The sequence below is a fragment of the Diplotaxodon limnothrissa genome, linkage group LG23, assembly GCF_057381915.1.
Source record: "Diplotaxodon limnothrissa isolate DT_005_m linkage group LG23, D_limnothrissa_male_GT1.1, whole genome shotgun sequence".
In the NCBI taxonomy this organism is placed as follows: domain Eukaryota; kingdom Metazoa; phylum Chordata; class Actinopteri; order Cichliformes; family Cichlidae; genus Diplotaxodon; species Diplotaxodon limnothrissa.
The window spans coordinates 31,302,972-31,329,730 of NC_140617.1; the positions used below are offsets into that span (position 1 = coordinate 31,302,972).

At 40.3% G+C, this 26,759-nt stretch overlaps 1 protein-coding gene across 1 annotated transcript; it reads right to left on the bottom strand.

Moving 5' to 3' along the window:
- Window positions 1-3,308: 3,308 nt before the first annotated feature.
- Window positions 3,309-26,241, bottom strand: LOC146608514 (uncharacterized). Its single transcript, XM_085348115.1, has 10 exons — window positions 26,078-26,241; window positions 24,403-24,548; window positions 13,396-13,477; window positions 13,023-13,158; window positions 12,485-12,687; window positions 12,222-12,358; window positions 11,919-12,060; window positions 11,546-11,827; window positions 5,722-11,200; window positions 3,309-4,353 (listed from the first exon to the last, which is right to left on the bottom strand). Exons 1-10 carry the CDS (start codon window positions 26,201-26,203, stop codon window positions 4,337-4,339), a joined length of 6,750 nt encoding a protein of 2,249 aa, XP_085204241.1. The 5' UTR covers window positions 26,204-26,241; the 3' UTR covers window positions 3,309-4,336.
- Window positions 26,242-26,759: the final 518 nt, after the last annotated feature.

Consider the following 26,759-nt stretch of genomic DNA (forward strand, 5'->3'; position numbering starts at 1 on the left):
GTTAAATCAAATGATAACTGAAACACTCCCAACTGTTATTATATTTACCAGTTAATACTTGCCTCTACTGCAGCGCTGCTTTTTGAAGATTTCTCTCATGCATGGTTGAATCCAGTCGTGACTGAAGTTAACATTTGGGTACAGTTCTGGGTGTTCTACTAATTTAACTTCACATGCTCCAAATAATGTTATTTGTACATATTTAAATTTTGTCATATTTAAAAAAGTGATTTGTAACATTCTGTATTTAAGTCACTCATAACTAAATATTGTTGTAGAACAAAACAATTTACATGTCTTTTTACTTTTTTCTACCCTGCAAAATATTCTTTCTAATAGGTTATTTTGACACATAGAATGCTCTTTTAAAAACAACATATATTTATTGCATTGTGGTAATTATTGCAGTTTTGAGCTATATAGATATAGAGAACTTTATCATGCTTTAATATTTAAAAGTAGTTCTGAAGTAGAGATTTAAAGCCCTGTCTGTCTAATATGTCTGTGCTGTAGATGTGCTAATTTAATCATTTTTTTGGTTTGCTTTTAAATTAAAACAAATTTTTCTAAAGCCAAGGAAATACAGTAGGTATAATATGTATTTTATTGCACAATGTTCTGCTACATTGCTTTCCATTTTCTGCATCTAAATATACATAAATATAATACATATATACTATAATAATTGACAAAATGAGTTGGAAGATTGTTACTGGTGCCTTTAAAAGCCATAATGCATGAAAAATGCATTATTTAGTTACACAGACACCTGTGGGGGAAATTTGACTATTTATGTGGTCTCTCATTTCTTCTTCTCCCTCCTCTTCAGCCTTCTCACTCTTACTATGTCTGGGTTAAAGACAACAAACAGTATTAAGTCATGGAAAACAAAGATATCGGCTTTCTGTCTGGCCTTCGTGACCGTCAGCCTCTTAAATGGGCTCAGGACTTGTGTGTCTGATTTCTCCATCTGTCTACATTATTATCTGATTGCGGTGATTAACAGTAGTTACTAACATTAAACACAGAAAGCCTCAGCTACATAAACGCAGGAATTTGTACAGTTTTCACAATTTTGAAAACTGGAAACCATGGACATCACTATCTAGTCCGTCTAGATATCTCTGACATGACCAATTCAATTCAATACATTTCACTTCATTTGAATTCAATTCAGTTTATTTAATGGCAAATCCCAACATCAGTGGTCTAAAGGCACTTTGTACTATAAGGTAAAGACCCCACAATAATACAAAGAAAAACAACCCTCAACAGTCATATGACCTCTTATGAGGACTGCTTTGGCGACAGTGGGAAGGAAAAACTCCCTTGTAACATGAAGGAACCTCTGGCGGAACCAGACTCAGGGAGGGCGGCCATCAGCAATGAGTTGGGGAAAGACAGGACAAAGACATGCTGTGGAAGACAGCCAGAGATTAATAATAACTAATGACTAATTGCAGAGTGGTGTATAAACACATAGTGAACGAAAAGAAAAAAGTGAGTGAGGAAGAAACACTTAGTGCATCATGTGAAGCTCCCAGCAGTCTAGACCTACTACAGCACAACTAAGAGACTATTCAGGGTCACCTGATGCAGCTTCATTTTTCTTTTGTCCATCTGTTATCAAAGTTTATGAATGCTTTGACTCTTATGAACTCTTCTCTTCAGAGCTGGGTTGGATGATAACATGCCTACCTCCTTAATGCATTTTTTCTTTGATCATCACTGCCATAGTCTTTACTGGTAACATATATACCCTTAATCAAGGCTTTATTGCCCACTGACCCGCAGTGGAATAGAACCCCCCCCCCCCCCGACTTACACACACAACATACCCTTAATGGTCCCATAATCTCGCAGATAGATTTTTGGTTTTGCATTGAGAGTCCTTTTGAATCCAAATTCCAACGCTGGGAGTCTTCTTGAGATGTTTGACTCCTTAATTGGCAAATTGCCACTTTATTAGGAGCAACTATCCAACTACTTGTTAACACAAACCTCTAAGTGGCCAGTCACAACAACTGAAAGCCATGTCGATGGTCAAGATGCCTGCTGAAAGATGAAAGGTGATTTAAAGGACAATGTGACACTGTTGTTGGTGCCAGGCTGTTGTTGATGTAACGGTTATAGGCAATATTGTCTTGATACACTTTGAGACCCTGATTATTGCTGCTGACCATGTCCGTTCCTTTATGACCACAGTGTACCCATCTTCTGATGGCTGCTTATAAAAGGATAACACATCATGTTGTCATTATCATCTCAAACTGGTTTCGTGAACATGACATTGAGTTCACTGTATCCCTACAGTTAGTAGTTACCAACAGAGCACCTCTGAGGAGTAGTAGAACAGGTGATTTACATCATGGATGTATTGTGTAACTCCATCATGTCAATATGGACCAAAACCTTTGAGGAATGTTTCCAGCTTGTTGAATATGTGCCATGAAGAATTAGGACAAATCCGAAGGCAGAAGTTCAACCCACTACTAGAAGGTTGTTGGCCCTGCGACAGACTGGCGACCTGTCCAGGGTGTACCCCGCCTCTCGCCCTATGACAGCTGGGATAGACTCCAGCGCCCCCCGCAACCCTGAAAAGGATAAGCGGAAGCGAATGGATGTATATAATTATTGTAGATGAGGGTCATATCACTATAAGCCAATATCTTACTAGGCTGTTCTGACCATGACAGTCTGCAATATGATTTATTGCATAGCCATGTTACGTACCACTCTGTAGAAACACACCTTTGAAACACATGAAAATATTTGAAACTTTAATATTAACATGGGCTTAAAGGCATGCAAAAAGGTAAAAATGATACTATAATTCCATTCAGGACATAATGTAATATTTTCTTTACAGTCTGTGTCATATTTTTATCCAGAGCAGTAAAGTATTTCATTTCATAATTATGGAGGAAGCAGTTCTTTCCTCTAATTTAAAGGCAATATGTCTCGCATATATTAGACCAGCAGAATCAACACGATTTGAAATGTTTTATTTTTTTTCTTCAAGAACAAAATATAAACCCAGCTCCAATATCCCCTTATATAATTAGCCATTGAAACTCTTCAAATATTTACAAAAGATAGAAAATAAAACAAATAAATATAACCTGCTGCTGCTTGAGAAAAGACTGGTTTGGCCTCCCAGTAACACTTTAAACTGTTTATTCCTGCCGCTTATGTTTCTCTCTGAAGGAGAAGATTCATCCTAATAAAGAAATCAAAAATGTCTCTGTGGTTTAAAAAAAAAAAAAAAAAAAAAAAAATTACGATTACATGATTAAATAGAAGCCAGAGGGTCAGTTCCTGAACTGTCAGGGAATTACAAACAAACGATGATAAAGAACCAAATCCAACAATAAATTAGTGGGATACTGGCAAATTTTGGTGGGTCTCAGTTATTGCTTGGTTCAGTTTTCCAGATATGATTGAAAATGAAGCAATTTCTTTATATCATACAGTGTTAAAGAACACGAGCAGCTTTTTATGTTGCAAAAAGAGCAAAGAATATTGAATTCACTGCCAAAAGAAAACCAAAACATAAAACTTTTAACTGATTAAGAGATTGGTGAGCACTGACTCCTACTGGTTGCTCATGGTAAGGTCAAGCAGCTTAGACCTAATCAACCACATTTTTTAATAAGAAATACAATTAGTATTTAAACAAGAAATATTCAATAAAAACTTCTCAAAGAGGACTTTGATACCACAATCTTACAACTTTAGAGATTAGACTCTGTCTAAATTAGCATGTTAAATCAGCATGAACTTGCAAAGGATTCTTTCACTGTATATTCCCACCACTACCAGTCAAGGGTGGGACAAATTAACTGAGAAATTTTATGAGAAGAGTGCAAAAAGCAAATAATATTTTATGGCTTACTGTGAAAAATATGTATCCTTATTACAGCAACAGCCTTGTCAGTTTATTTGTTTTTTCACAGCTTTCAACAGCTTTCATTGTCTTTAACCCACAATGCTTAGCGTCCAAACCAGGTATAACAGCTGGAAAACAGCATGGCAATTCCAGAGCAGGCACTTCAGTATCTCTCCTTCTCACAAACTGACTGGGATTCAGTTCAGTAGCTGTTTGCACTGATTGGCTATTAGATCAGGCTGCTCTCGGGCCTTACTCTTTAGAAACACCCCACAGCAGAAATCCGGTAAGCCTTTCAGTTCTTGCTGTGCATCTCCAGATGCACGAGTCTTTGCACAGAGTAACAAGCAAGCCATTCAGAGTGCACTAATCTGCTGAGGTACAATCCATCCTTGGGCTCCATGTAGGTCCACAGGTGTTGTATCCCAAGCCTCAGTTCTTTTCACTTCAATTAAACACAATGCCTTAAAGTTACAAAGAGGAGGAAAGAACAGGAGAGAGAAAATTATGTTAGAATCATAAAATAATGTTATCCTACAACATCCTGGCCTTACAATAACTACATAAAGCACCATGCAGCTCTTTATAAAAAACAAAAAAAAAAAAAAACCCTCACAAACTTAAATCAGCCTTGGGAAAAAAGCCACTTAAATAAATACATACATACATATTAGGGCTGCAACAATACTCGTATCGATATTGAACCGTTCGATACAGTGCTTTCGGTTGGCAACTGCCTCAACGCTACCCGAACCTCTCCCACCCTCATTCAGATCTGGCGTTTGGAACCACCTTAGTTTTCATGTGACGCATTACCCTGAAGGTAATGGCGTCATGGACAAAACTAAAACAGTATGTCGGATGTGCCACGCACGTGTTGACGCCGTCCAGCCCCACGCACGGGGCGATCCGTGGTAACTCGTTAACGGAGATTTGCCGCGTTATGGCATTAATGTCATTTTAACGAGATTAACACTGACAGCACTTGTGGGAACACAACGAATATGACTGCACATTTACGCCGACATCATCCTAGTGCAAAGACAAATGGAAGCAGACAAAAACAACAAGCACGCATGCTACAAACTTTACCCGAGTCATTTAAACAGCCGTTATGGGGACCTGATATGTTTAATATGCTGCTGAGAGTATACCCCAGAAAAAGCGTATAGTATAGCTTTTATTTTGGAAAGAGCCATTTCTCTGTAATAAACTCTCTTTTCCAAAGATTTTTTAAAATTATTTTGTTGTTTCAGCAACATTAAATTTAAAAACTGTACTACTGAGTTAAAATATATATTTATAATTTTAATAAATGACAAATTAAAAAGGCATGAATATTTTTTTGTATCGAAAAAAATATCGAACCGAACCGTGAATTTTAATAATACTAAACATACAGAGGGCTGTTAAAAAATAAAAATAAAGTTTACCCAGGTCATTTTTCTTTAAGTCAGTTTACTAAAAGTGAGTGATAGTGTCAGCTGAACGCAAGCAAAGTCTTACGGCTCTGTCACTCTAATATATATAAATAAATTCACATATTTGAACTTTGGCATCAATAAAACACAAGAAACATTATTAGAACACACCTCACACCCACAGCACCTCTTTTCAATTATACCATTTAGATAGACAAACTCATTTGTTCTACTCTTTAAACACTTGTCTGTATGTGCAGCAGACTGTTATGACTATGCACAGACTGTTTATAAACTTCTGCACTGAAAAGTATGTTTCTCTTTCACCATTTTTTACTGATTTGGACCACTATGTATTGCATAAAAACTTAAGAGTATGATTTCCATCAGTAGCCAAGACAGCTTACTCACCCTCGTCATCGGAGTCAAATCCAAAGAGGTCTGAGCATTTCTGCAGCTGGCGATGACTCTGCAGTTCCTCGACACTGTTGAACGTGGCAAAACAGTTGGCACATCGTTGTCTCTGCACGGCTGATGTCAAACAGGCCTGCTCTAAATCGTTGCTCATCTGAGACACCAGGACAGACAACGCATCCTTCCTTCGTTTTGGCATGGTGATGTACTTCTCATCCAGGTATGCTGTAGGCGGCAGACGCATGTACGGCTTTTTGCTGTACTCTGCAAGAGTGTTCTTGCACACAGAGGCCTTTGTGTCTTCAGCGTCACCTGACATCTGTCCATTTGTTATCACAGAGTATCCAGGTCCAGTATTTGTAGCCTGTGCCGTTTCTGCAGAAGGTTTCTCTCCATCACCCACTGGGCTCCCATCAGTCATCGCTTTGGCCTCAGCAAGCGGTTGCACTTCAGATTTAGACTTTGCAGGCTTCTTAGATGCTGACTGAGCCGCATTGTCTTTGCGATGTTTCTTCACTGTCTTTGCGTCATCTTTCTGAACACGCTTTCGCTTCTTATCTGCTTTACTGGGGTCTAGGGCTTTCTTTCTCTGGGATTTTTCCTTATTTGTTACCTTCGGCTTGCTTCCTTCAGGCGCAGCAGGTAGACAAGTCTTTTCATTTAGGATGTCAGAAGTAGCAGCAGGTGTGGAGGAAACTGAGCTGTCTAATGGTGCAACTGAGTCTTCTTGCTTTCCTTTTCCCTCCTCGTCAACAGGAGCAGATTCTGCCGAGTCACCCTTTTGCTGAATGCATTTTGACTTTGCCGTCTTTTTCTCTTTAGACATTTTGCTGCGATCTGCTTTGACAGACTTTTTGTTCCCTCTTTTGTTAATATTTTTGTGCTTCTTATTTACATTGCCTGAGTGTGAAGAAGCAGTTCGAGTAGTCTTCCCTTCTTTTGTTGCTATTGATTTCTTTGATCTTTTCTCCCTTTTTAGTTTCTGCACTTTCTGTGGTGTGGGTTGAACACCTGAGCCGTTAGCTGGCACAGAGTCACAGGAGCCATTGTGTGTCGCATCTGTGTTTTTCACCTTCACCTTTCCCTCATCAGCAGAACTTTCTGCTGCTCTGGCCTCAACGTGTGGGACTTCCGATTTAGACTCAACAGTTTGTATTAAGGCTGGTTCTCTAGTCTGGGAATCCCTCCTGACAGTCTCCGTGTTGACTTCATCATTTACCATCTTGTGCTTCTTTTCCTTGTTCGAGTCTGAGGAAGCAGTCCTTGTTTTTTTGTCTTCTTTTATAACAAGTGATTTCTTTGATTTTTCCTCTGTTTTTAACTTGCGTGCCTTCTCAGTGGTGGGAGGTACGTTTAAGCAGGGAGCTGGGACAGAAAGCTCTGAGTCACTAGTAACCTTTTTAGTCAAGTCTTTGTTTTCCACCTTTACTTTTACTTCATCATCAGCAAAACCTTTTACTGCGGCTCCTTTGGCCTCGACTTGTGGGACAGCAGATTTGGATGTGGCATGGCTTTTTAAGGCAGGTTTTGGGTTTTTCTTCAAAGTCTCATTGTTGTTACTGTTTGCAATCTTCTTTGTCTTCTTGAGATCTGAAGGTGCAGAATGATTTTTAATTTTAACCCATCTTCTTAGTGACCTGTATTTTTTAATTCCAGAGTTGGTGATGCCTGATGGTTTTGAACTGTTAAATGATGAAGACTTTAGTTGGACATAATTCCTTCTGATCTCCTTGCCCACCGATTTCTTCAATTTGCTGGTTGACATGGCTCTACGTTCGCCTCCATCTTGGACCTGCTGACTTTTCTCTTTGTTTAGCTTGTTACTCTCCATTGCACTGACAGCTTTCTCTCGAAGCTGGGCAGGGCTCTTCTGAGCCTTGGCCATTGCAGTTTTTTCTTTCACCATTTCACCCTTTTGACCAGCGTTAATCTTTTCATCATCCATTGCATTATTTAACTTGGGTGGTCGACCTCTTTTTTTAGGACCTTTTGTGTTTACTTTGATTTGTTTTTTCTGCTTCGGGTTATGCCTCACTTTGCTGCTGTGTTTTAACAATGATGATGAGATAACTTTGTGAATTTTTGGCGCCATCAGGGCTGTACTTGTTACTTGCCCTTTTCTCAAATTATGCCTTAATCTATTACTTGAATCAGTAGGCTGTGCAGAGGTTTCCTTGTTGGAAAGACTCTTCAATACATTTGAATTCTTGCTCTCGTTTTTCTTTTTCAACTTCTGTTTTATCAAAGATGATCTGCTGATGGAGAGAGGAGCAGCTTTATCTTGTATTCTTACCAACAACTCTTGACTTGCCTGTTCTGGTAACTTTAGTGCAGTCTTCACACGCTCTGTCTTCTTTGCAGCGGTGAGACTATCTGGCAAACTCTGCTGCTGCCTCCCAGCTGATGCATCATCAAGTTTGTCGCCTGTTTGTGCATTTGTGTTTTTGTCTGAATTAGTAGATTTTGAAGCATAGTGTTCTCTTTCATGAAGGTTCAGTGCCCAAAGACAAATAAATAAATGAGAGCATCCAGGGAGGCAGCACACTGCCTGCAGTGGACTGTGCTTCCTGGCATGGCGTCTCATTTCCATTCCGCTTTTGAACCTGGCAGTACAACCCTGATGAAGGCAAGGATGCCTTGGACTCCATCTGTGTCTTTCAACATGATGTTGAAAATGTTCGAAACTCCATAAAACCCTCATGCAAATACTACATTTATTGTTTCCGACATGGAACGCCAGTTCTAAAGGTTTCAGCTCACCGTAGTGATCATCGAGTGCATGGTATAGAAGTGCAACACGGTTCTTTGAAATGTCAGTAAAAAAAGAGCATCCATCTGCGGGACAGCTCATTTTCTCTTGGGGCTCTGTATTTTTTTCTGTAACAACTTTCCAAATTTGTTTTGTAGCTTTCACCTTTAATTTATCTTCTGTGGAACAGGCCAACTTTTTGTTTGCTGCAGAAGAGCCTATATTTGCATCTTGTTCAAGTATCTGCATAGCTTCCACATCCTTTTTCTGTCTGTTAAATTCCTTCTTTTTGTCGATATGCCCATTTACTTTGTGAACAGGACTTTTACTATTAAGGTGCTTAGACGTGTTATGTTTCTCTTGTGAAGATGAACCATCCACAGGCTTGTCATTGGATCTTAATTTTCTGCTTTCAGGTGGTGGGCTTACTGATGTAGGACAGGCAGTTGATTTCCTTGGTCTCCCCTTACTCTGACTCCCAGAAGATGTGTTTGCCATCTTAGCTTTGGGTTTAAGTGTTGAGACATCTTTGGTGTCAGGCACCCCATTTTCTTCAGCTTTAATCCTCTTTAGCTTCTCTATATGATCAGACAGGTGCATCATGGCCTGGAGGTCATCCGTGAATACTTTTCCACAGAACATGCACTCATCTTTACGATAATGGAACATTGCATGTGCCACAACACGAGTTCCCTTGAAATCCTTTTTGCAGAAGGTACAACAGTACTCCAACTTGGATTCCTCCGATTCTTGTGGCGTTTCCATAAGTTCGCTGTTCTCCCATGTATCTAAACTGCCATCCTGAGTTTGCACTGTCCCATCAACTTCCAAGGCCTCCTGTTCTTGTAAAGAGCAGCTGGAGGTAGTCCGTATATTTTGAGGATTTTTAGGTTTACTTCCAACTCTAGAGTCTTTGGAGGCACTATTGGTTGGAGTTCGCTCTTTTTCATTCTCCAGGTCTTGAGTAAGGTGCCCAGGGGGAAGATCAGTCACCATCTCTGTTACTAGTGTTAGCGAAGATATGTCACTTATACTGTCATGGTCTGTACATGAAGCCTCAATTTTGGTTAACTTCCTTAGAGCGGCTTCATTTCTTCCCCAACTTGAGTCACTTTTACAAGGCACATGTCCTCTTGAATCTTTAGGTGAAACCGTTGTGAGATCTATCACAGAAACATCGCTTTTGCCTTCTTCACTCTCGGTCTGGAAAGAGTTAAGTTCTTGTTCTCTATCTTGACACTGTGACTGTGCACGATCAGCATTCCTAGACTTGGAAGCAATCCCTTTATTGGAAACTGGGTGGACTTTGTCAGTAACTTTCTTTTTCCCTGATATTAAAGTCTGAGAAACTTCAGTTTTTGAGACATCTTTTGCTGTTGGAGCTTTGCCTAAAACCGTGGATTTCGAGGCAATAGTAACTTTCATTTCAACAGTGGGCTCTTCACAGGCCTCTTCTGCTGAAGCAATGGTGGAAACTTCGCGGATTTCATCTAAACGTGGAATTTCTGTTGATGCTGAAGACGCTGTGGTATCTCCCATTTCAGAAGCTGACTTCTCAGAGAGCTCTCTTACTGAAGATATCTTTCCTGAGACAGAAGTCTGAATTTCTCCAACTGAGGACCCTCTATGTTTAACTGCTGCTGCTGGAAAGCCAATTGTATCCTTTGTCTCAGTGGCAGGTTCTCCACAAAGCGGATCTTTTGGAGGGCTACCGTGCACAGATGACCGTGTGATTGTGGATACTGAGCTGTGAATATTCAGCCCATTTCCTTTTCCTTTTTGCCGCCTTGCATAACAATGCAACTGCTGGACAAATATGGATGGATCCCGTGCTCTGAGAATCACCTTGTTACGATGCACAGTCTTGACGAGTGGTGATGTTGCAGGAAGCTTCACAGTAGGTTTGTAAAGAAGCACTTGTGGGAACCCTCTCTTTCGGTTGCAAACATCTTCATTAAACGCACCCACAAGTTCATTGTCTGGTAGCGAAAGTTCCAGAATTACTTGTGGAGGAGAATCTGGTTTAGAACAATCCAAAGAAAACCCTTTCTGGTATTTAATGTCTTCACTTTCATTTAACTGAAGGTTCACTGAAGATTTGTGTTTGGCATGGTTCCTGATACGACCCGTTTCTGATCTGAGAGATGATCGATGGTGCTTGTCATGTTTTAACCCATGTCTTTTGACCTTCAGGGGAACGTTCTCTTCAAGAGTTCCCGAGTCTTCTAGGAGCCACTTTGGTTTTCTAATTCTCCGTTTTGGGAGATTCTTTTCAGACAACCGTGTAATGCGTCTATGTTGTTCGTAAGCTTGGCCTACACTGTCCCGTATTCTGTCTAGCTGCCAAAATGAGCGCCTCAAAGGTTCAGCAGATCTTTCTTTCAAAGGTCTTGACCCCTGGTTGCCCTTCTTCTTTGCACTGTGATCAACATTTAGTGGTGTTTTTCCTGTGCCCATCCTTAGTCTTTTTGATGCAGCATTCGTATCCTCTTTATGATGCCGCTTTTTAGCTTCTGCCTGAAGTACACTTTTACTTCCTTTCTGACATGCCAACACACTTGATCGGAAAGCAGAGTCTTTGGTGCAGTAGTTTGAAATCCATTTGTCCTCCATGATTTCTTCAAGAGCAGCACTAACCACTTTCTCATTCATCAGCTTCAAACAGTTGGTCCTCAAAGCAATGAGGTTCCAAAACTCTGGATCAAAATACAGATCCTTCTTCAAGACCTGAGAAGAGAACAAAAGAATGAAGTCTTTTAGCACCATTTCTACACACATGGATAATTTTCTAATTACTACATCTGACACTGTGATTTAGAACTTTGTAGACTTGTATTTTAACCACTTAGCTATTTGCAAGCCATTCAACTACTGGAAGACAAGGATTTCTTCTTATAGCTAGCTTTTATGACAATAAATAGAAGTAGGAAGAAGAAACAGAATAGTGCAAATTTATCAGATACAGGAATATATTTATTTCCACAAGTGAAATGTCTATACTACTAAGACTTTACTTTTCTTAAAATAAACTTCAGTCTGTTAATATATACACACAAAAAAAAGATGCCCAACCTGTAGCGTTTCAAAGCGAACATTATTTCCAATAGAGCTGTACTCTGCGTCGTACTCTTGATCAGGATGCATGTAAAGAAGGTAGACCATCTTGTAGGACTCAACAGTGCGCTCCAAGAAGAAGACGAGAAGAGCACACGCCCGGCATACCTCCAGATCATTGTGTAGCAGGCCGGCAATGGTTTTGTAGATTAGTGATTTCGTGAGGGTATCACAGGGAAGACAAGACTTCAGTGCATTAGCACAGAGCTCCACACAAAGCTGGATACCATCGTCTCCAACCTAATGAGATATAAACAAAGGAGTTAAATATTCATCTCCATGAATATATATATAATATTATTATAGTTAACGTGTTATTATATGGTCTAACTTCTTGCAGTATGGATCTGATGAACGGGAAGATCGAGTTGACATTAGTGGCAGACAGCATCAGCTGGCGAGTCTCCTCTAGAAGAACTTGCTTGGATGTGTTCAACCGAGTATGAAGTTTAGTCCACAAGAACACAAGATCACTGCAAAGGGGGGGAGAAAGAAGTAAAATCTGTTCTTGATAATAAGATGTAGGGATGTAAACATTGCATTAAAAATAACTCACCTGCTGTAATATTTGTAGAACAGCCCTCACTTAGAATAAATTTGAAAAAGTTATTTGTTTATAATACTGTTTACTTACCACAAATAGTACATATCTCCCCTCCAGAGCTGCTGGGACAGAAAGGCTGTGATGAGAGCTAACAGTAACTCATCCGTTTCTTCAAACTCCAAGTTACAGATGATGTGCACTGCATTTTTACCATTAAGATCCGCAACCTAAAAAACATTGGAAAATGACTTCTAGTTCAGGCAAGTCTTAGTAAAGACGTATATAATACAAGCATGTCCACAGAGTAAGTTTACACGGAAGGAAAAAGTATTTTATTACTGCACTCTACCCACCTCTTTATGTAGACAGTCATGCTGTGAAGTTTTGTAAAGCCACGTGAGGTAGACCTGGAGGAAGAACAAGTGTTGTCCTGTGTTGGGATGCCGAGCACAACACTTAGCCAGGGCCATAGCCTCAGCAATACGCTCACAGGATAAAAGGTAGCGCACGCGAAGCTCAAAGAACACCGGCAGCTGAGAGCTGATGTATCCATCCACTGAAGGAAAGCCAAGTCAGAACAGAGTTTTACTTTGTATGAGAACAACCAGTGATAACACAGTTTTATGTTAGATAACCTGCAGACAGCATTAAGAATTTACAATGGCCTCTGGAGGAGCAGAAGCCTAACTTTCCTCCATTCAGCAAATGAAATGGTTGATTTCTGACAGAACATGAGAAATTATTATTAATTAAGAAAAAAAAAAACAAAGTATGGTATTATAAATTTTTCTTTTAATTTTTAAAAGACAGCTGATTAAAATTTAAAGGTAGCTGGTGTGTTACAGTTACTCCAGTATTAGCATTTCTACAAATAATAACTACATCACTGACCGTCATTCTGAGGTAAACTGGACTCGCTGAGGATTGCCTGTACGGTCGGGTTGGCCCAAGGCCCGCCGCCCTGAACCAAACGCTCCACCTGAAGTAAGTGAACATTCTGGTGCTTTGCAAGAGCCAAATAACATTCCTGGAGGAGAATAAAGAAAAAACACAAAAGTGTCTTAATTGCGCTATCGTGCCACAGAGTACATAAAAGATGGGACCACAAAATAACTTTTTAGGTACAGCAGCAAAGGTCTAGCCCAAATGATGGAGTGCCCTGACAACAAAATATGCAGTGAAATGAATGATAATGAACATAATCAGATTTGACAAACATGCAGTCACTGTTCTATTGGGAAGATAATAAGCTCTTTATTCTCACCTGGAATGTATCAGTAAAGTGTTTCAGTGGCTCCTGATAGAAGTCGTTCTGGTCAAAGAAAAGCAGCAACTCAAAAACACTCCTGTGGAGAAATCAAAGGAATAAATGCTCATTTCCAAGCTACTTTAAAACTTAAATCTGGATATTCCGAGTAAACTAGCTATCTGTGTGGCTCTAAGGAACTCTGTTATTGAGGGACGTGATGAACTATAAAGGGTTGATGGATATATTTAGTAGGGGTGCAACGATACACAAAATTCACGGTTCGGTTCGGTTCGATACTTTGGTGTCACGGTTCGATATTTTTTCGATACAAAAAAAATGTTCATGCCTTTTTAATTTGTCATTTATTAAAATTATAAATATATATTTTAACTCAAAAGTACAGTTTTTAAATTTAACCCTAACCCTTGTGCGTGTTTTTTATTTTGACAGCGAATGCGCACCTGCGGACCACTTATGTGCAGCCCTGGTTATTTAGCTCGTCATATTGCAGCCACAGAAATTCTTTTGTCCATGAAACCATAAAGCTGCACTTTCTTTTTGCCTTATAGTCTGATTTGTCATAACTTTTCTGTTTTGTGGTAAGCTTTTCTTTGGCTGTCACTTCTTCACCCTGACCTGTCTTATTTACAGCTGTCTAAATGACTCGGCTAAAGTTAGTTAGTTGTTTTTGTCTTTGCACTAGGATGATGTCGGCGTAAATGTGCAGTCATATTCGTTGTGTTCCCACTAGTGCTTTCAGGTTAATCTCGTTGAAATGACCTTAACGCCACAACACGGCAAATCTCCGTTAACGAGCTACCGCCGATCGCCCCGTGCATGGGGCTAGACGGCCAACACTTTAACGAGCTAACTGCACTAACACACTAGTTCCCACCCATGTAATTGAGCATTGCATGGCACATCCAACATACTGTTTTACTTTAGTCCATGACTCGCTTACCTTCAGGGTCATACGTCACATGAAAACCAAAATAATTCCAAACGCCAGATCTGAATGAGGGTGGGGGAGGTCCATGTTGCAAGGAGAGCTTAACTTCTGTCTTGCTAGCTTGCCCTGCGCTCTTCCTTCTGACTATGCTGTCTGTGTTGAGCGCTCAGTGGATCTGCGCTCGACAGTGCAGCCTAGGCGGAGTAGTCGAACGCAGATTCACTGAGCGCTCAACACAGACAGCATCGTCAGAAGGAAAGTTGATAAAATAAATTACAAATGTTGTATTGTTCGATACATATGCGTACCGAACCGAAAGCACTGTATCGAACGGTTCAATATCGATACGAATATCGTTGCACCCCTAATATTTAGGTCAGTGACCTGGCAGCATGTTAATGCTTTCTTTGGCTTGCAAATTTGCTTATGAGCAAAAATAAGCAATGAAAACAATTTTTACTTCACTTCCATAAAAGCTGCCACCAAACACCCACAATTAAGATGCTGACATCTACACTGAAACTAAGGAACTACAAAGGATTTTCTGTATTTTAACTTCATATGTGGCTAATTTTTAATTAATGGTTTTTATCAATAGTGTGTAACGTGTCACGTTATGTATGTGCATTTTCAAGAGCCTTTTAAACAAGGCCCGCTTCTGAAATGATGAACAACTCAAAAGGAGGAATTGCGAGTATTATGCAAACATTAAAGCTTTTTCAGCAATTTAAGATGGATGTCTGGCGGTACTTTTTAACTGTCAATTAGATCAGTAATAAGCCTATATTCTTACAATGCTTTGGTACTGCAAGGGTGATAAAAGCTTCCCAACAAGTGTTAGACTAGTTGGGAATAAGTGTGGAAAAAAAAATGTGTGAAAACGCCAAAAGGGAAATCATCTTTGTGAGAGCTTTTTAGTCGTGTCAACCTACTTCACCAGTTACGGATACCTCAAAAACTACAAACGTGCAGAAAACGCCAAACTGCCGACCCTTTGCTGTTAGCTCTCTCCATGCCACATTTGCTCCCAAGCTAGCAGCTGGTGCACTGCTGCTGATGTGTGATGTAGTAAAACACTGAACAGTTAACTGAAAAGATCAGCCTGTTGTCACCAATTTAGCTTTTGGAACATATCCGGCTGAGTTATCAAATTGGTACATCCCTAGTGTCAATATATTTAATTTTGACTTTGTTGAGCATAGAGATGCCACCAGAGCAGATAAGTTTCAATACCAAATGTTGAAAACTCAGTGGTAACTGTATTTATTAGGGGTGCAACGATATTCGTATCGATATTGAACCGTTCGATACAGTGCTTTCGGTTCGGTACGCATATGTATCGAACAATACAAAATTTGTAATTTATTTTATCAACTTTCCTTCTGACGATGCTGTCTGTGTTGAGCGCTCAGTGAATCTGCGTTCGACTACTCCGCCTAGAGTCGACAGTGCAGCCTAGGCGGAGTAGTCGAACGCAGATTCACTGAGCGCTCAACACAGACAGCATCGTCAGAAGGAAGAGCGCAGGGCAAGCTAGCGAGACAGAAGTTAAGCTCTCCTTGCAACATGGACCTCCCCCACCCTCATTCAGATCTGGCGTTTGGAATTATTTTGGTTTTCATGTGACATATGACCCTGAAGGTAAGCGAGTCATGGACTAAAGTAAAACAGTATGTTGGATGTGCCATGCAATGCTCAATTACATGGGTGGGAACTAGTGTGTTAGCGCAGTTAGCTCGTTAACGTGTTGGCCGTCTAGCCCCATGCACGGGGCGATCGGCGGTAGCTCGTTAACGGAGATTTGCCGTGTTGTGGCGTTAAGGTCATTTCAACGAGATTAACCTGAAAGCACTAGTGGGAACACAACGAATATGACTGCACATTTACGCCGACATCATCCTAGTGCAAAGACAAGTGGAAGCAGAAAAAAAACAAGCAAGCATGCTACTAACTTTAGCCGAGTCATTTAGACAGCTGTTTAATATGCTGCTGAGAATATAGCTCAGAAGAAGCGGATAGTATAGCTTTTATTTTGGAAAGAGACATTTCTCTGTAATAAACTCTCTTTTCCAAAGATGAGTGATTCCTCAATCAGATACAGGGCTCGCAATATCGCTAGCCCAACGTCCCGGGGCTAGCGATTTTTTCCCAGTCAGGGTACCAAAATCTATCTCTGCCCTGCCCGGTTGTTCAGTCTGACGTCACTAGCCGTGTCTGGGTCTAAACTCCGCTGCAGGTCCATATATCAAACGATCACTATGGCATTACTGAGAGTTGAAAAACTGTCTAAAGTCTTTCATCTTTAATAAAATGATCAGCGTTCTGCTCTAACAGGTGTAACAATTGAGTTTAACATCCAGGCATCCATGAAAACGGAATTTATGACATTTAACGGAGTTAGAAGTTACCAGGGAGTTAGCTCGCTAGCTTCTATCTAAATACAATATAGCATGTCCTGACTGCGGGGTTTTGGAAACAAATTAAAACGTACAGCTCTGCTATCACTTCCAGCATAAATGAAGACAGCAGTGACGTTTGTAGGGTTACTGAAGTTGGGCTAGCTGGTATATAATGATGTGCTACGTGACCGCTAGCGACACAGCTATGTTAGCATAATATAAACAAGCTAACTTTTTTTCCACTCGATAAAAGTTAACGTGAGTGTTCTCGGTGGTCAGGAACAAATGTAATCGCATGGCAGGATGCTGTAAAAGGACCAAACTTTAGCCAGGAGAACAACTGAGATAATCCATCCACAATACGAGGTTAGTCATTCATATACTGCTGCATGGGCTGGGCTGCAGTTACATCCTAAGGTTTTAAAAACTGAGCTTAAATAAATGATTAGCGGTAATAAAAGCCGAGGGAGGTCAACAGGGATCACTGACTGTTTTAGGAGCTTTTTGAGATTAAATAGAAGAAAATACATAACATTAAACATGTTAACAACACAAAAGCCATATTAAATGCAGACTACTTTAGACCCGGAAGTAGGATTCGTCGCGTCATCACTGAACAACCGGATTGTAGGAAGGAAAAATATATGTCAATGCTTTTGCATTCTTTCGGAAATGTAGCTGGGTAATTATGTCATTGGCATCGGTGAGCCACTGTCAATATGTGACATATTGAAATCGCGTTTGAATTTGCGCTTGTTTTTTTTGCTTTCACTTTGCAATCGCGCGAACTGTGTATAGAGAGCGACAGCACTGATCTGTGAGTGATGATAATTTGCGCACCAATTCCTCTGACATCGTCTTATTAATTGTTAGCTTACTATGCAAACATGACAAGTGAAATCTCACGCAGCTTAAACATGTGAGAGGTTGATCGCGCAGAGAATCGCTGAGCTTATGTGAGTGCGTGTGTAAAAGCAGCAGGATATATATTTGACTACGATGACCTTCACAGACAGATATATAATTTAGTTCTGCTGAGCCAAATAAGACAGGTCAGGGTGAAGAAGTGACAGCCAAAGAAAAGCTTACCACAAAACGGAGAAGTTATGACAAATCAGACTATAAGGCAAAAAGAAAGTGCAGCTTTATGGTTTCATGGACAAAAGAATTTCTGTGGCTGCAATATGACGAGCTAAATAACCAGGGCTGCACATAAGTGGTCCGCAGGTGCGCATTCGCTGTCAAAATAAAAAACACGCACAAGGGTTAGGGTTAAATTTAAAAACTGTACTTTTGAGTTAAAATATATATTTATAATTTTAATAAATGACAAATTAAAAATGCATGAACATTTTTTTTGTATCGAAAAAATATCGAACTGTGACACCAAAGTATCGAACCGAACCGAACCGTGAATTTTGTGTATCGTTGCACCCCTAGTATTTATGTACCGTAAGTACCACAAACAGTATAGATATCACGTAGGGTTGTCAGATTAGAGTCATTTATTTACAACACTATTTATACCAACAGTGCCATCTTTGCCTCTTCCAAATGACAACTTCACACAGGATTGCTGCAAACTTCAGTGCTGTGCCATTTCACATCATCCCTAATAACACCTAGGAATGCCATATCGTATATTGCTATAGCAATATCATGAATTTATCGTCTCCGTTATGCATAACAACAACACTAGCCCAGGCACGTTTGAGAGCAAGAGCTGCATGTCAATCTCCGATCATAATTCCGTACCTGAAAATTGAGTTTCTTCAACAACCTCCAACAAAGCACAAGTTCGCAAAATATGCAAGAAAACTGTTTCTGTGAAAACAACATATGTATTTTGTAGGGGTGCAACAATACTCTTACTGATATTGAACCATTCGATAAAGTGCTTTGGGTTCTGTACGCATATGTATCAAACAATACAAATTTTTGTTTACTTTATCAACTTTTCTTCTGATGATGCTGTCTGTGTTGAGCGCTCAGTGGATCTGCGTTCCGACTACTCCGCCTAGCCTGCACTGTCGAGTGCAGATCCACTGAGCGCAGCGCAAGCTAGCAAGACAGAAGCTAATAGGGCTGGGTATCGTCACTGATTTCTAGAATCAATTCGATCCACGATTCGATTCAATTCGATTCGATTCAATTTCATTCGATTTGAATCTGGGAAATTTTGACAGTCAGAAATATTATAATTCAGATCAATACATTTGCATATTTTTGTATCTATAAAAAGGAAGCTGACACACACAAGACTTTATCAAATGTGTAAGCATCATAGCAGATGCCTTTGTGTCAAAGTAGCTGAAGATAAAACACAGAAAAACATGAAGGTGATTTTCCTGGCCTGGGATTTTATAAAAATATTCTGCAGTACATCAAAAACGAGAGAAAATCATTAATCAACTTATGAACATTACCTCTGATGTTACAGCGGTTTTATGGCTAAGCGTTTTGCATAATTTTAAAAAGTTTAAATTTTTTCAGTATTGAACAGCAGAAATTAGGTTTTCTTTTCGGAAGTATGTAAAAGGAAAAAAAACAGTGGCCGACAGCCTGTAAACACCGGTAGACTTGTGCGTAACAAGCAAGTGAATAATGCAGAAAAAAGATTTTAGACGGGAAACTGTTCTTGAAGTACAGAGAGAGAGAAAGCGCTGCATGAAGTGTGATTTTTATTGTGGTGGAAGCAAAACAGTAAAAGTCACGAGTGAATTCATGACGGTGTTTATGTGAAGCGTAGTTTGGATCTTCTTTTGCTGCTGGTTCAGTCAATAATGTTTGGAGAGAGATAAAAACTAACAGCTTTAGAATAAGCACAAAAAGGGCGTAAACACAAAGCGCGGACCCGCCGACAGATCAGAATCAGCGACCTGTCGGCTCTTTCAGCCCCGACCGTGTCCGTCCCGTCGGGTGAGAAAGGCGACATCTCACTGATTCTGATCTGCGGTCCGCGCTTTGTGTTTACGTCTTTGTGTAGAATCCGTGTTCCTGCTCTCATTCACTGTTTTAGCTGTTTGGTGGTTGTTGACATTTTGTGGGGTTTCACCTGAGGTTCTGGCATTTCGGGCAAAATAAATTCATATTAAAAAAATCGATTCCAGAAGCCAGAATCGATTTTAATCGATAAATCGATTATAAAAACCCACCCCTAGAAGCTAAGCTCGTTGCAACATGGCAACTGCCTCAACGCTACCCGAAATAGAACCTTCCCCACCCTCATTCAGATCTGGCGTTAGGAACTATCTTGGTTTTCATGTGAAGCTTGAAAACCAAGATAAGCCGCGTTATGGACAAAAGTAAAACAGTATGTCGGAAGTGCCACACAATACTCAAATGGTGGGAACTAGAGTGTTAGTACAGTTTGCTCATTAACGTGTTGACGCAGTCCAGCACCACACATGGGGCGATCCGCGGTAACTTGTTAAGAGAGATTTGCGGCGTTATGGTGTTAATGTCATTTTAATGAGGTAAACGCTGACAGCACTAGAGGGAACACAACGAATATGACGGCACATTTACGCCGACATCATCCTAAATGGCCTGTATTTGTATAGTGCTTTACTAGTCCCTAAGGACCCCAAAGCGCTTTACACATCCAGTCATCCACCCACACATTCACACACTGGTGATGGCAAGCTACATTGTAGCCACAGCCACCCTGGGGCGCACTGACAGAGGCGAGGCTGCCGGACACTGGCGCCACCAGGCCCTCTGACCACCACCAGTAGGCAACGGGTGAAGTGTCTTGCCCAAGGACAAAACGACCGAGACTGTCCAAGCCGGGGCTCGAACCAGCAATCTTCCGATTACAAGGTGACCTCCCAACTCTTGAGCCACGATCGCCCAAAGACAAGTGGAAGCAGACAAAAACAACAAGCACGCATGCTACAAACTTTACCAGAGTCATTTAAACAGCCGTTAGGACATGATTCTCCTTATGGGGACCTGATATGTTTAATATGCTGCTGAGAAATATAGCCCAGAAGAAGCGTCTAGTATAGCTTTTATTTTGGAAAGAGCCACTTCTCTGTAATAAACTCTCTTTTCCAAAGATGAGTGATTTCTTGATCAGATAGATTTTTTTTTTTATTATTTTGTTGTTTCAGCAACATTAAATTTAAAAACTGTACTTTTGAGTTAAAATATACATTTGTAATTTTAATAAATGACAAATTAAAAAGGCATGAACTTTTTTTGTATCGAAAAAATATCGAACCGTGACACCAAAGTATCAAACCGAACCGTGAATTTTGTGTATCGTTGCACCCCTAGTATTTTGCCACTTGAAGCAAAAATCAATAGACACACTATCGACTACAATCAGACTACAAAGGAGAAGATACTAGCAGAAGGTATGACCCAATGTAAACAGCTGACTCCAGAGCATCACTTGAGCACATGCTAGTTGCACTACATATGACAGGAAGAGCAAATGGAAAATGGAAGTTACTGATGCCGCTACATGGTGGAAAAGCAGGGCTCTAAGCAGCTGAGTGTAAGTGTTAAGGAGTTATTTTTATGCTTTTACTTAAAAACACTACCCAGGCTACGTTGTAGCTTACATTTGACTTGTGCTACTGAGCTGTAATACTGCTGCTGTCACCAAGTGGCAATAGAGTCACACTTCAAATTAGGCAGTGTGTCAACAATGGCAAGCTCATTGGAAGAGAAGGATGGAAATGGCCCTTCATTTACTTACACTTAAAAATGCCACCGCCTGCAAGCTGAGAGTAGCAATAAAACAATTTTTATATATCAGCTTTTTTTTTTCTATATTTCAAGAAATATAATTATTCTAATAATTTTCTTGAAATACTAGAGCTGTGCGATATGACCAAAACCTCATATCCCGATATAAGATATTTATCCTCCCAACAACGTGGGGGAAAGCCTGTTTTAACGTTTGAGTCTAAGGTTTATTTTGAGCACCTGACGGCTCTTTTTTTGCTTCTCATCCATAAACTCTCTCCATACCTTTTCACATGATTCTTGCATAGGTGGTAGACGAGGTTTGTCGTGTTTGAGTCTGAGGTGCGGACCGGTTTCCTGCATAATTCGCATAGTACAGTTTTCTGCTCTGTGTCACACTTTTCATAACCAAACCATGTCCATGCTACAGTGGTAGCCCCTCATTTAGAAATAAGGTCTTCGATTTGTTTTGATTGGTCCTTTTGTTTCTCATTATTTCAGTTTATTTTGAAAAATCTCAAAAGGACCTTCAGCTTTATTGTGAAAGGTTTATGTGGAAAATAAACAAGCAGACGGCGGAGCTACACGCTGGCTTTACCGTTGTTGTTGCTAACAACAATGCGTAAAAACAGTCGTTTATCCGTCTGTAGTGTGGTTATTTTCAATATAAGAGAAAGAGAGAACTTTAAGAAATTAATAGAGCCACTACAGTGACCATCAAAAAGAGGAAAAAATATTGCCGTAAACAGCAATATTTACGGCACCACGACACCACGAAGCAAACGATAGCGTAATATGAAACGATAGACGTTTTCATATCGTCACTTAATGTATATCATTATATCAAAGTGCCCTATGAAATACCACGATAACATTTGAGGCTCTGTTTCACACCCTTACTAGACAGGCAGGCACACAGCCCCTTCCCCTCACTAGCAGCTGAACACTTGGAACAGCAAACTGATACCCTGGTCTTAATAGGAACTTTGTGAGGTCAGTAAGGCTCCTATTTCAACAATACTGAAGTATTAAACAGTTATCCTAAATGTTAATTTGGCCTGTACACACATTAACCTTTGATTTTTAACTATTAGCAATTACCCATATTATTTGTCTGCCAAGCTATCATTAAGGAACTGGCTTATGGCTAATAATAAAACAGTAATATTAATGCTATCAGCACTTCCCATCTTTAACATTAACAGTGGTTGTTTAACGAGATAACAATTATTTATGTCTAAAAGTGTTTCTCTTAAACTAGAAACTGAGAAAAGTCTATAGCAGCCAGACAGAAATGGCAGCAGTCCACCATCAATATTTGATCACTAGGAGAATAGGAAATGAGCAGGGCTCCAGCTACATGTGCACAAACCAGTGCTCTTCTAATCATTATTTAAAAACAACTATGCCTCTTAATTTTGTCTCTTTTCCTTCATTTGAAGATGGCACTGAGTTAATTTATAAGCTATTTAAGCAGGAGAAGAAAATATAATCAGAAGGACTGACTACTCCAAAACTAAAAAGAATTAATTAAAAACCCAGAGGAAACAATCAAAAGATGAGGCTAATATTTATTGTGTATTTTAGAGCCATTTCAAACCTTTGAGTATGAAAGGAAGTGATTAGATTATATTTTTAATGACTCATGATCATGTGTGACAATTCGCACTGTGTGAAACACTGCCCACACACAAAGTGAAATTAGTCTGTCAAGTGCAGCAAACACTGCACCAGCAGACCACACGCCTGTGCAAAATGTGGTCACACACTGCTCAGGTCAAGTGCTTATTATGTCAGTTTAAGCCAATACAGCTGAGATCCAATGACAAATTTCTAGATACAAGTCATGCAGAGCTGCATTAGCACAAGCTGCTGTTAGCTTTCTTACTTTCCATCTTGGTTGTACTGATAAGACCAAAATCACGTCGTTCTTATCCCCATAACAGTGTATATCACAACATAGTGTATTTTCCGTAAATCAAGTCACTGGTTTATTTAATCACCAAATTGAAAGTACTATTTCTTTATTTTTTTACATTCAAATTAAATAATCAAAAATGTAATAAATTACAAGGTGCTATCCCTTAGTGACACAAACTAAATGACCCCACGCAGTCACGCAAAAGCCTCCTGAGGCCCCCGGCTATCATTACTGGTCTTGTATGATCGTCAGGAAACTAGCCTGTCTACGAACATCGACTGAAGAGTGTGCAGTCTTAAATGACGCGCTCCATTAAGCTCATACAAGGATGTGCTGTTCGGTTCATCCACATATCTGTTGGCGCAACGTGGTATGCTACGTTGCAAATTTCCTCCAATACTTTGGTCTGACGCGTAATATAAACGAGGCAACTCTACTTGTGAGAAGTGTTTTCAGCTGGGCGTAGTGTCCCTGGAGTCGAGTACTCTGACCAATGTGTGAAAACATATATTTGGCCGCTAGTATATTTATGAGTCTTTATTATATGGCGTACTGCAGAGAAAAGCCTGTTCTAGAGTTTGCGTATGAGGTTTATTTTGAGCACCTGGCAGATCTTTTTTTCTTCTCATTTGTAAATTCTCCGTACTCTTTTACATGATTGTTGCATAGGTGGTAGAAGGGGATTGTTTCTGTGGTAGGGACGGGTTTTCTGCTCCGTGTCAGACTTTTCATAACCGCACCATGCCCATGCTACAGAGGCAGCTGTGTCGTTAATAAACAATTCAACTTTGTGTCCAACTATGTGTGTCTGGCTTTGTCTACATTACAAGCAAAACTATCCAGAAAAGAGGGATGTTTGGGAAACAAAGGTGCTGCTTTCCTCTGACTTATATAGTGTAAGTACGAGCTACAACAGCACTTATAAATAATCCAGACTACTTATAAGATAAGAAAACTTCAGCCTGGAAACAACCAAAAATCACAGCAAATCTGTGAGAGGTATTTAGATCAGCAAAGACTGAAAGCAACCTTTTTAGGTAGGACTGGGTACTTACAAAGCCAGGCTACTGAGTGTGCGGAGCACGTGATCACAGTTTGACGTGAAGAAGGATGAGGCTTGCGCAAAATAGCAGAGAGCAATCTCAAGGATCCTGAGCTGAGGCAGGAGCACCTGCCAGCGAGAGGCGTACTCCTCCACCAGCTGCAAAGACAAAAACAACATCTAAACAAAAGTACAATACAAAGTGCAATTGCACAGCATCTCTATGGATATGGCATTTTTAAAGGTTTTGAGTGCAAACGCAAGTACACTGCTGATGCTTCTAATCGCACTCGATTACAAAGATCTGTTTATATCATGTTATACTTTAGATCTGTGTGTTTTGGACAGCTACCTAGATTATTTTTACTTGAACATGTACTACAGGCCCATCACGAAACAATATCTGTTTACAGTTGACCTATGACATCCTAATCCTTATGTTGCCCTCTAATGGTGGAAATCCAGCTCATCTCCAGTGGAACGCAGTGAAGTGTTAACCCTCAGCCAGTGTTTAGTTTGGCCACAGGTGTCAAACTCCAGACCTCGAGGGCCAGTGTCCTGCAGGTTTTAGATGTTTCCTTCATCCAACACAGCTGATATAAATGGCTAAATTGCCTCCTCAATATGTCTTGAAGTTCTCCAGAGGCCTGGTAATGAACTGATCACTTGATTCAGGTGTGTTGACCTAGGGTGATATCTACAACCTGCAGGACACCGGCCCTCGAGGCCTGGAGTTTGACACCCCTGGTTTAGGCCCTCATCCAACTGCAACAATTAGTTCCCTACTAAGCTAAATGTAACCATGTTAGCAAAGCATGACAGCCCGAGTCTGGCACCTTCTTTATGAACAACAAACTCAATACCATGTGTGATATCATTTTAAAATATGTGGTGCAATAATTACTTCTCATTTTGTTATACTCCCAAGCTCTAGCACCCCAACTTCAGCTCCAAAGAAATCAAGTCAAATTACATATGCCTATGCGTCACGCGTTTAATGCTTACTTTTAAAGTTTGGATGGCTTACAGCTGGGATTTGTCAACAGGAAGTAGTACGCCTGGCTATTTCTAGTGTCAGTAATTGGGCAAACATGATTTTATCTCTCTGTTGTTAACAGTGCAGGGTTATTAGTTACTGCCATTCCAATGCGCTTTTGCATAAGATGCAACCACTGTGAGACCATTTAGTGATGGCAGGAATTATTTTCCCACTGCTGTGAAAGGTGGGCTGTAAAACAAACGCCCGACAGCACAGGATAACAAATATTAACCCAATTTCAGCGTAATCGCTGCCAAAACGTAGTGTAATCGTGCAAAATCCTGACCAGCGGGTAGTTAGTAAACATTCAGCGTACAACCATGCTAACTTGCAAGAAAATTCTGGGCTAGCTGGCTCATACGATTAGCAAAGTCAGCCTGAAATCATGCACTGTCACTAAATCACTGCTTAAGTGGCTCGCATGTTTTGCTAAAATCGTGTGTATGCGGGCTCGGATTACTTGACACGCTGTTTGTCACGCAAATATGCTTGTTTTTAAAGCGACTACTGCTAGTTAGCTAAATGATAACGGGCTTAGCCGCTAATGCTAGCCGTGTGTAACTAGTAGTTCTGGGGGAGGGGAGTCGGCTAACATATATGCTTATCTTTGACAACAAGCACGCCGCTAACTTCAGCTACGGCTCCATACCTTGCAAAAGTCAAAGCAGAACGCTTCGCTGTCGCCTCGGAGTTCATCGCTTGAGTAGCGGCTAAACAAAGTCTGCAATTGTTTTTCTAGACCCTCTAACTCGTACACACTGCTCTCCTCCGCCATACTGCCTGTCTAGCCTCGCTCGTAGCAGCCAGCACACAACACATACATCGCCACAGTCAACGACTTGCATTGACAGCGCTGATTGGATACCGGGAGCGTGAAGTGACGCGCTCATTTACTAGACCAGCACGCGCCGATGGGAGGGCGGGATGCCTATGACAACTTATAGATGCCCAGTTACGCTATCTTCCCGGTAATTACGGTGCTACCAGAACACCATTACATGCGCCACAAACCACATGGCGAACACAAACATGACTTAACATTTGCGTTCACGTCCCATTTATAAGCTTGGAAAAAATTATTGTGCATTTGAACTGGTCTAACTTAAGTTTTGCTCATATACAATTTTTTACACGTCATAAGATAAGATAGCATTTATTAGTCCCATTACTACTATACAACAATAGAAAAAATGTAAAATATACAAAGTAAAATAATTATAATTTCAATATACAATGATACAATTTGACATTTTTTAAAGATTAGTCAGAGGCGTGTGTAGAAGGGGGGCGTGAGGTGGCACAACCCCCCCCCCCCCCCCCACCCGAAATAT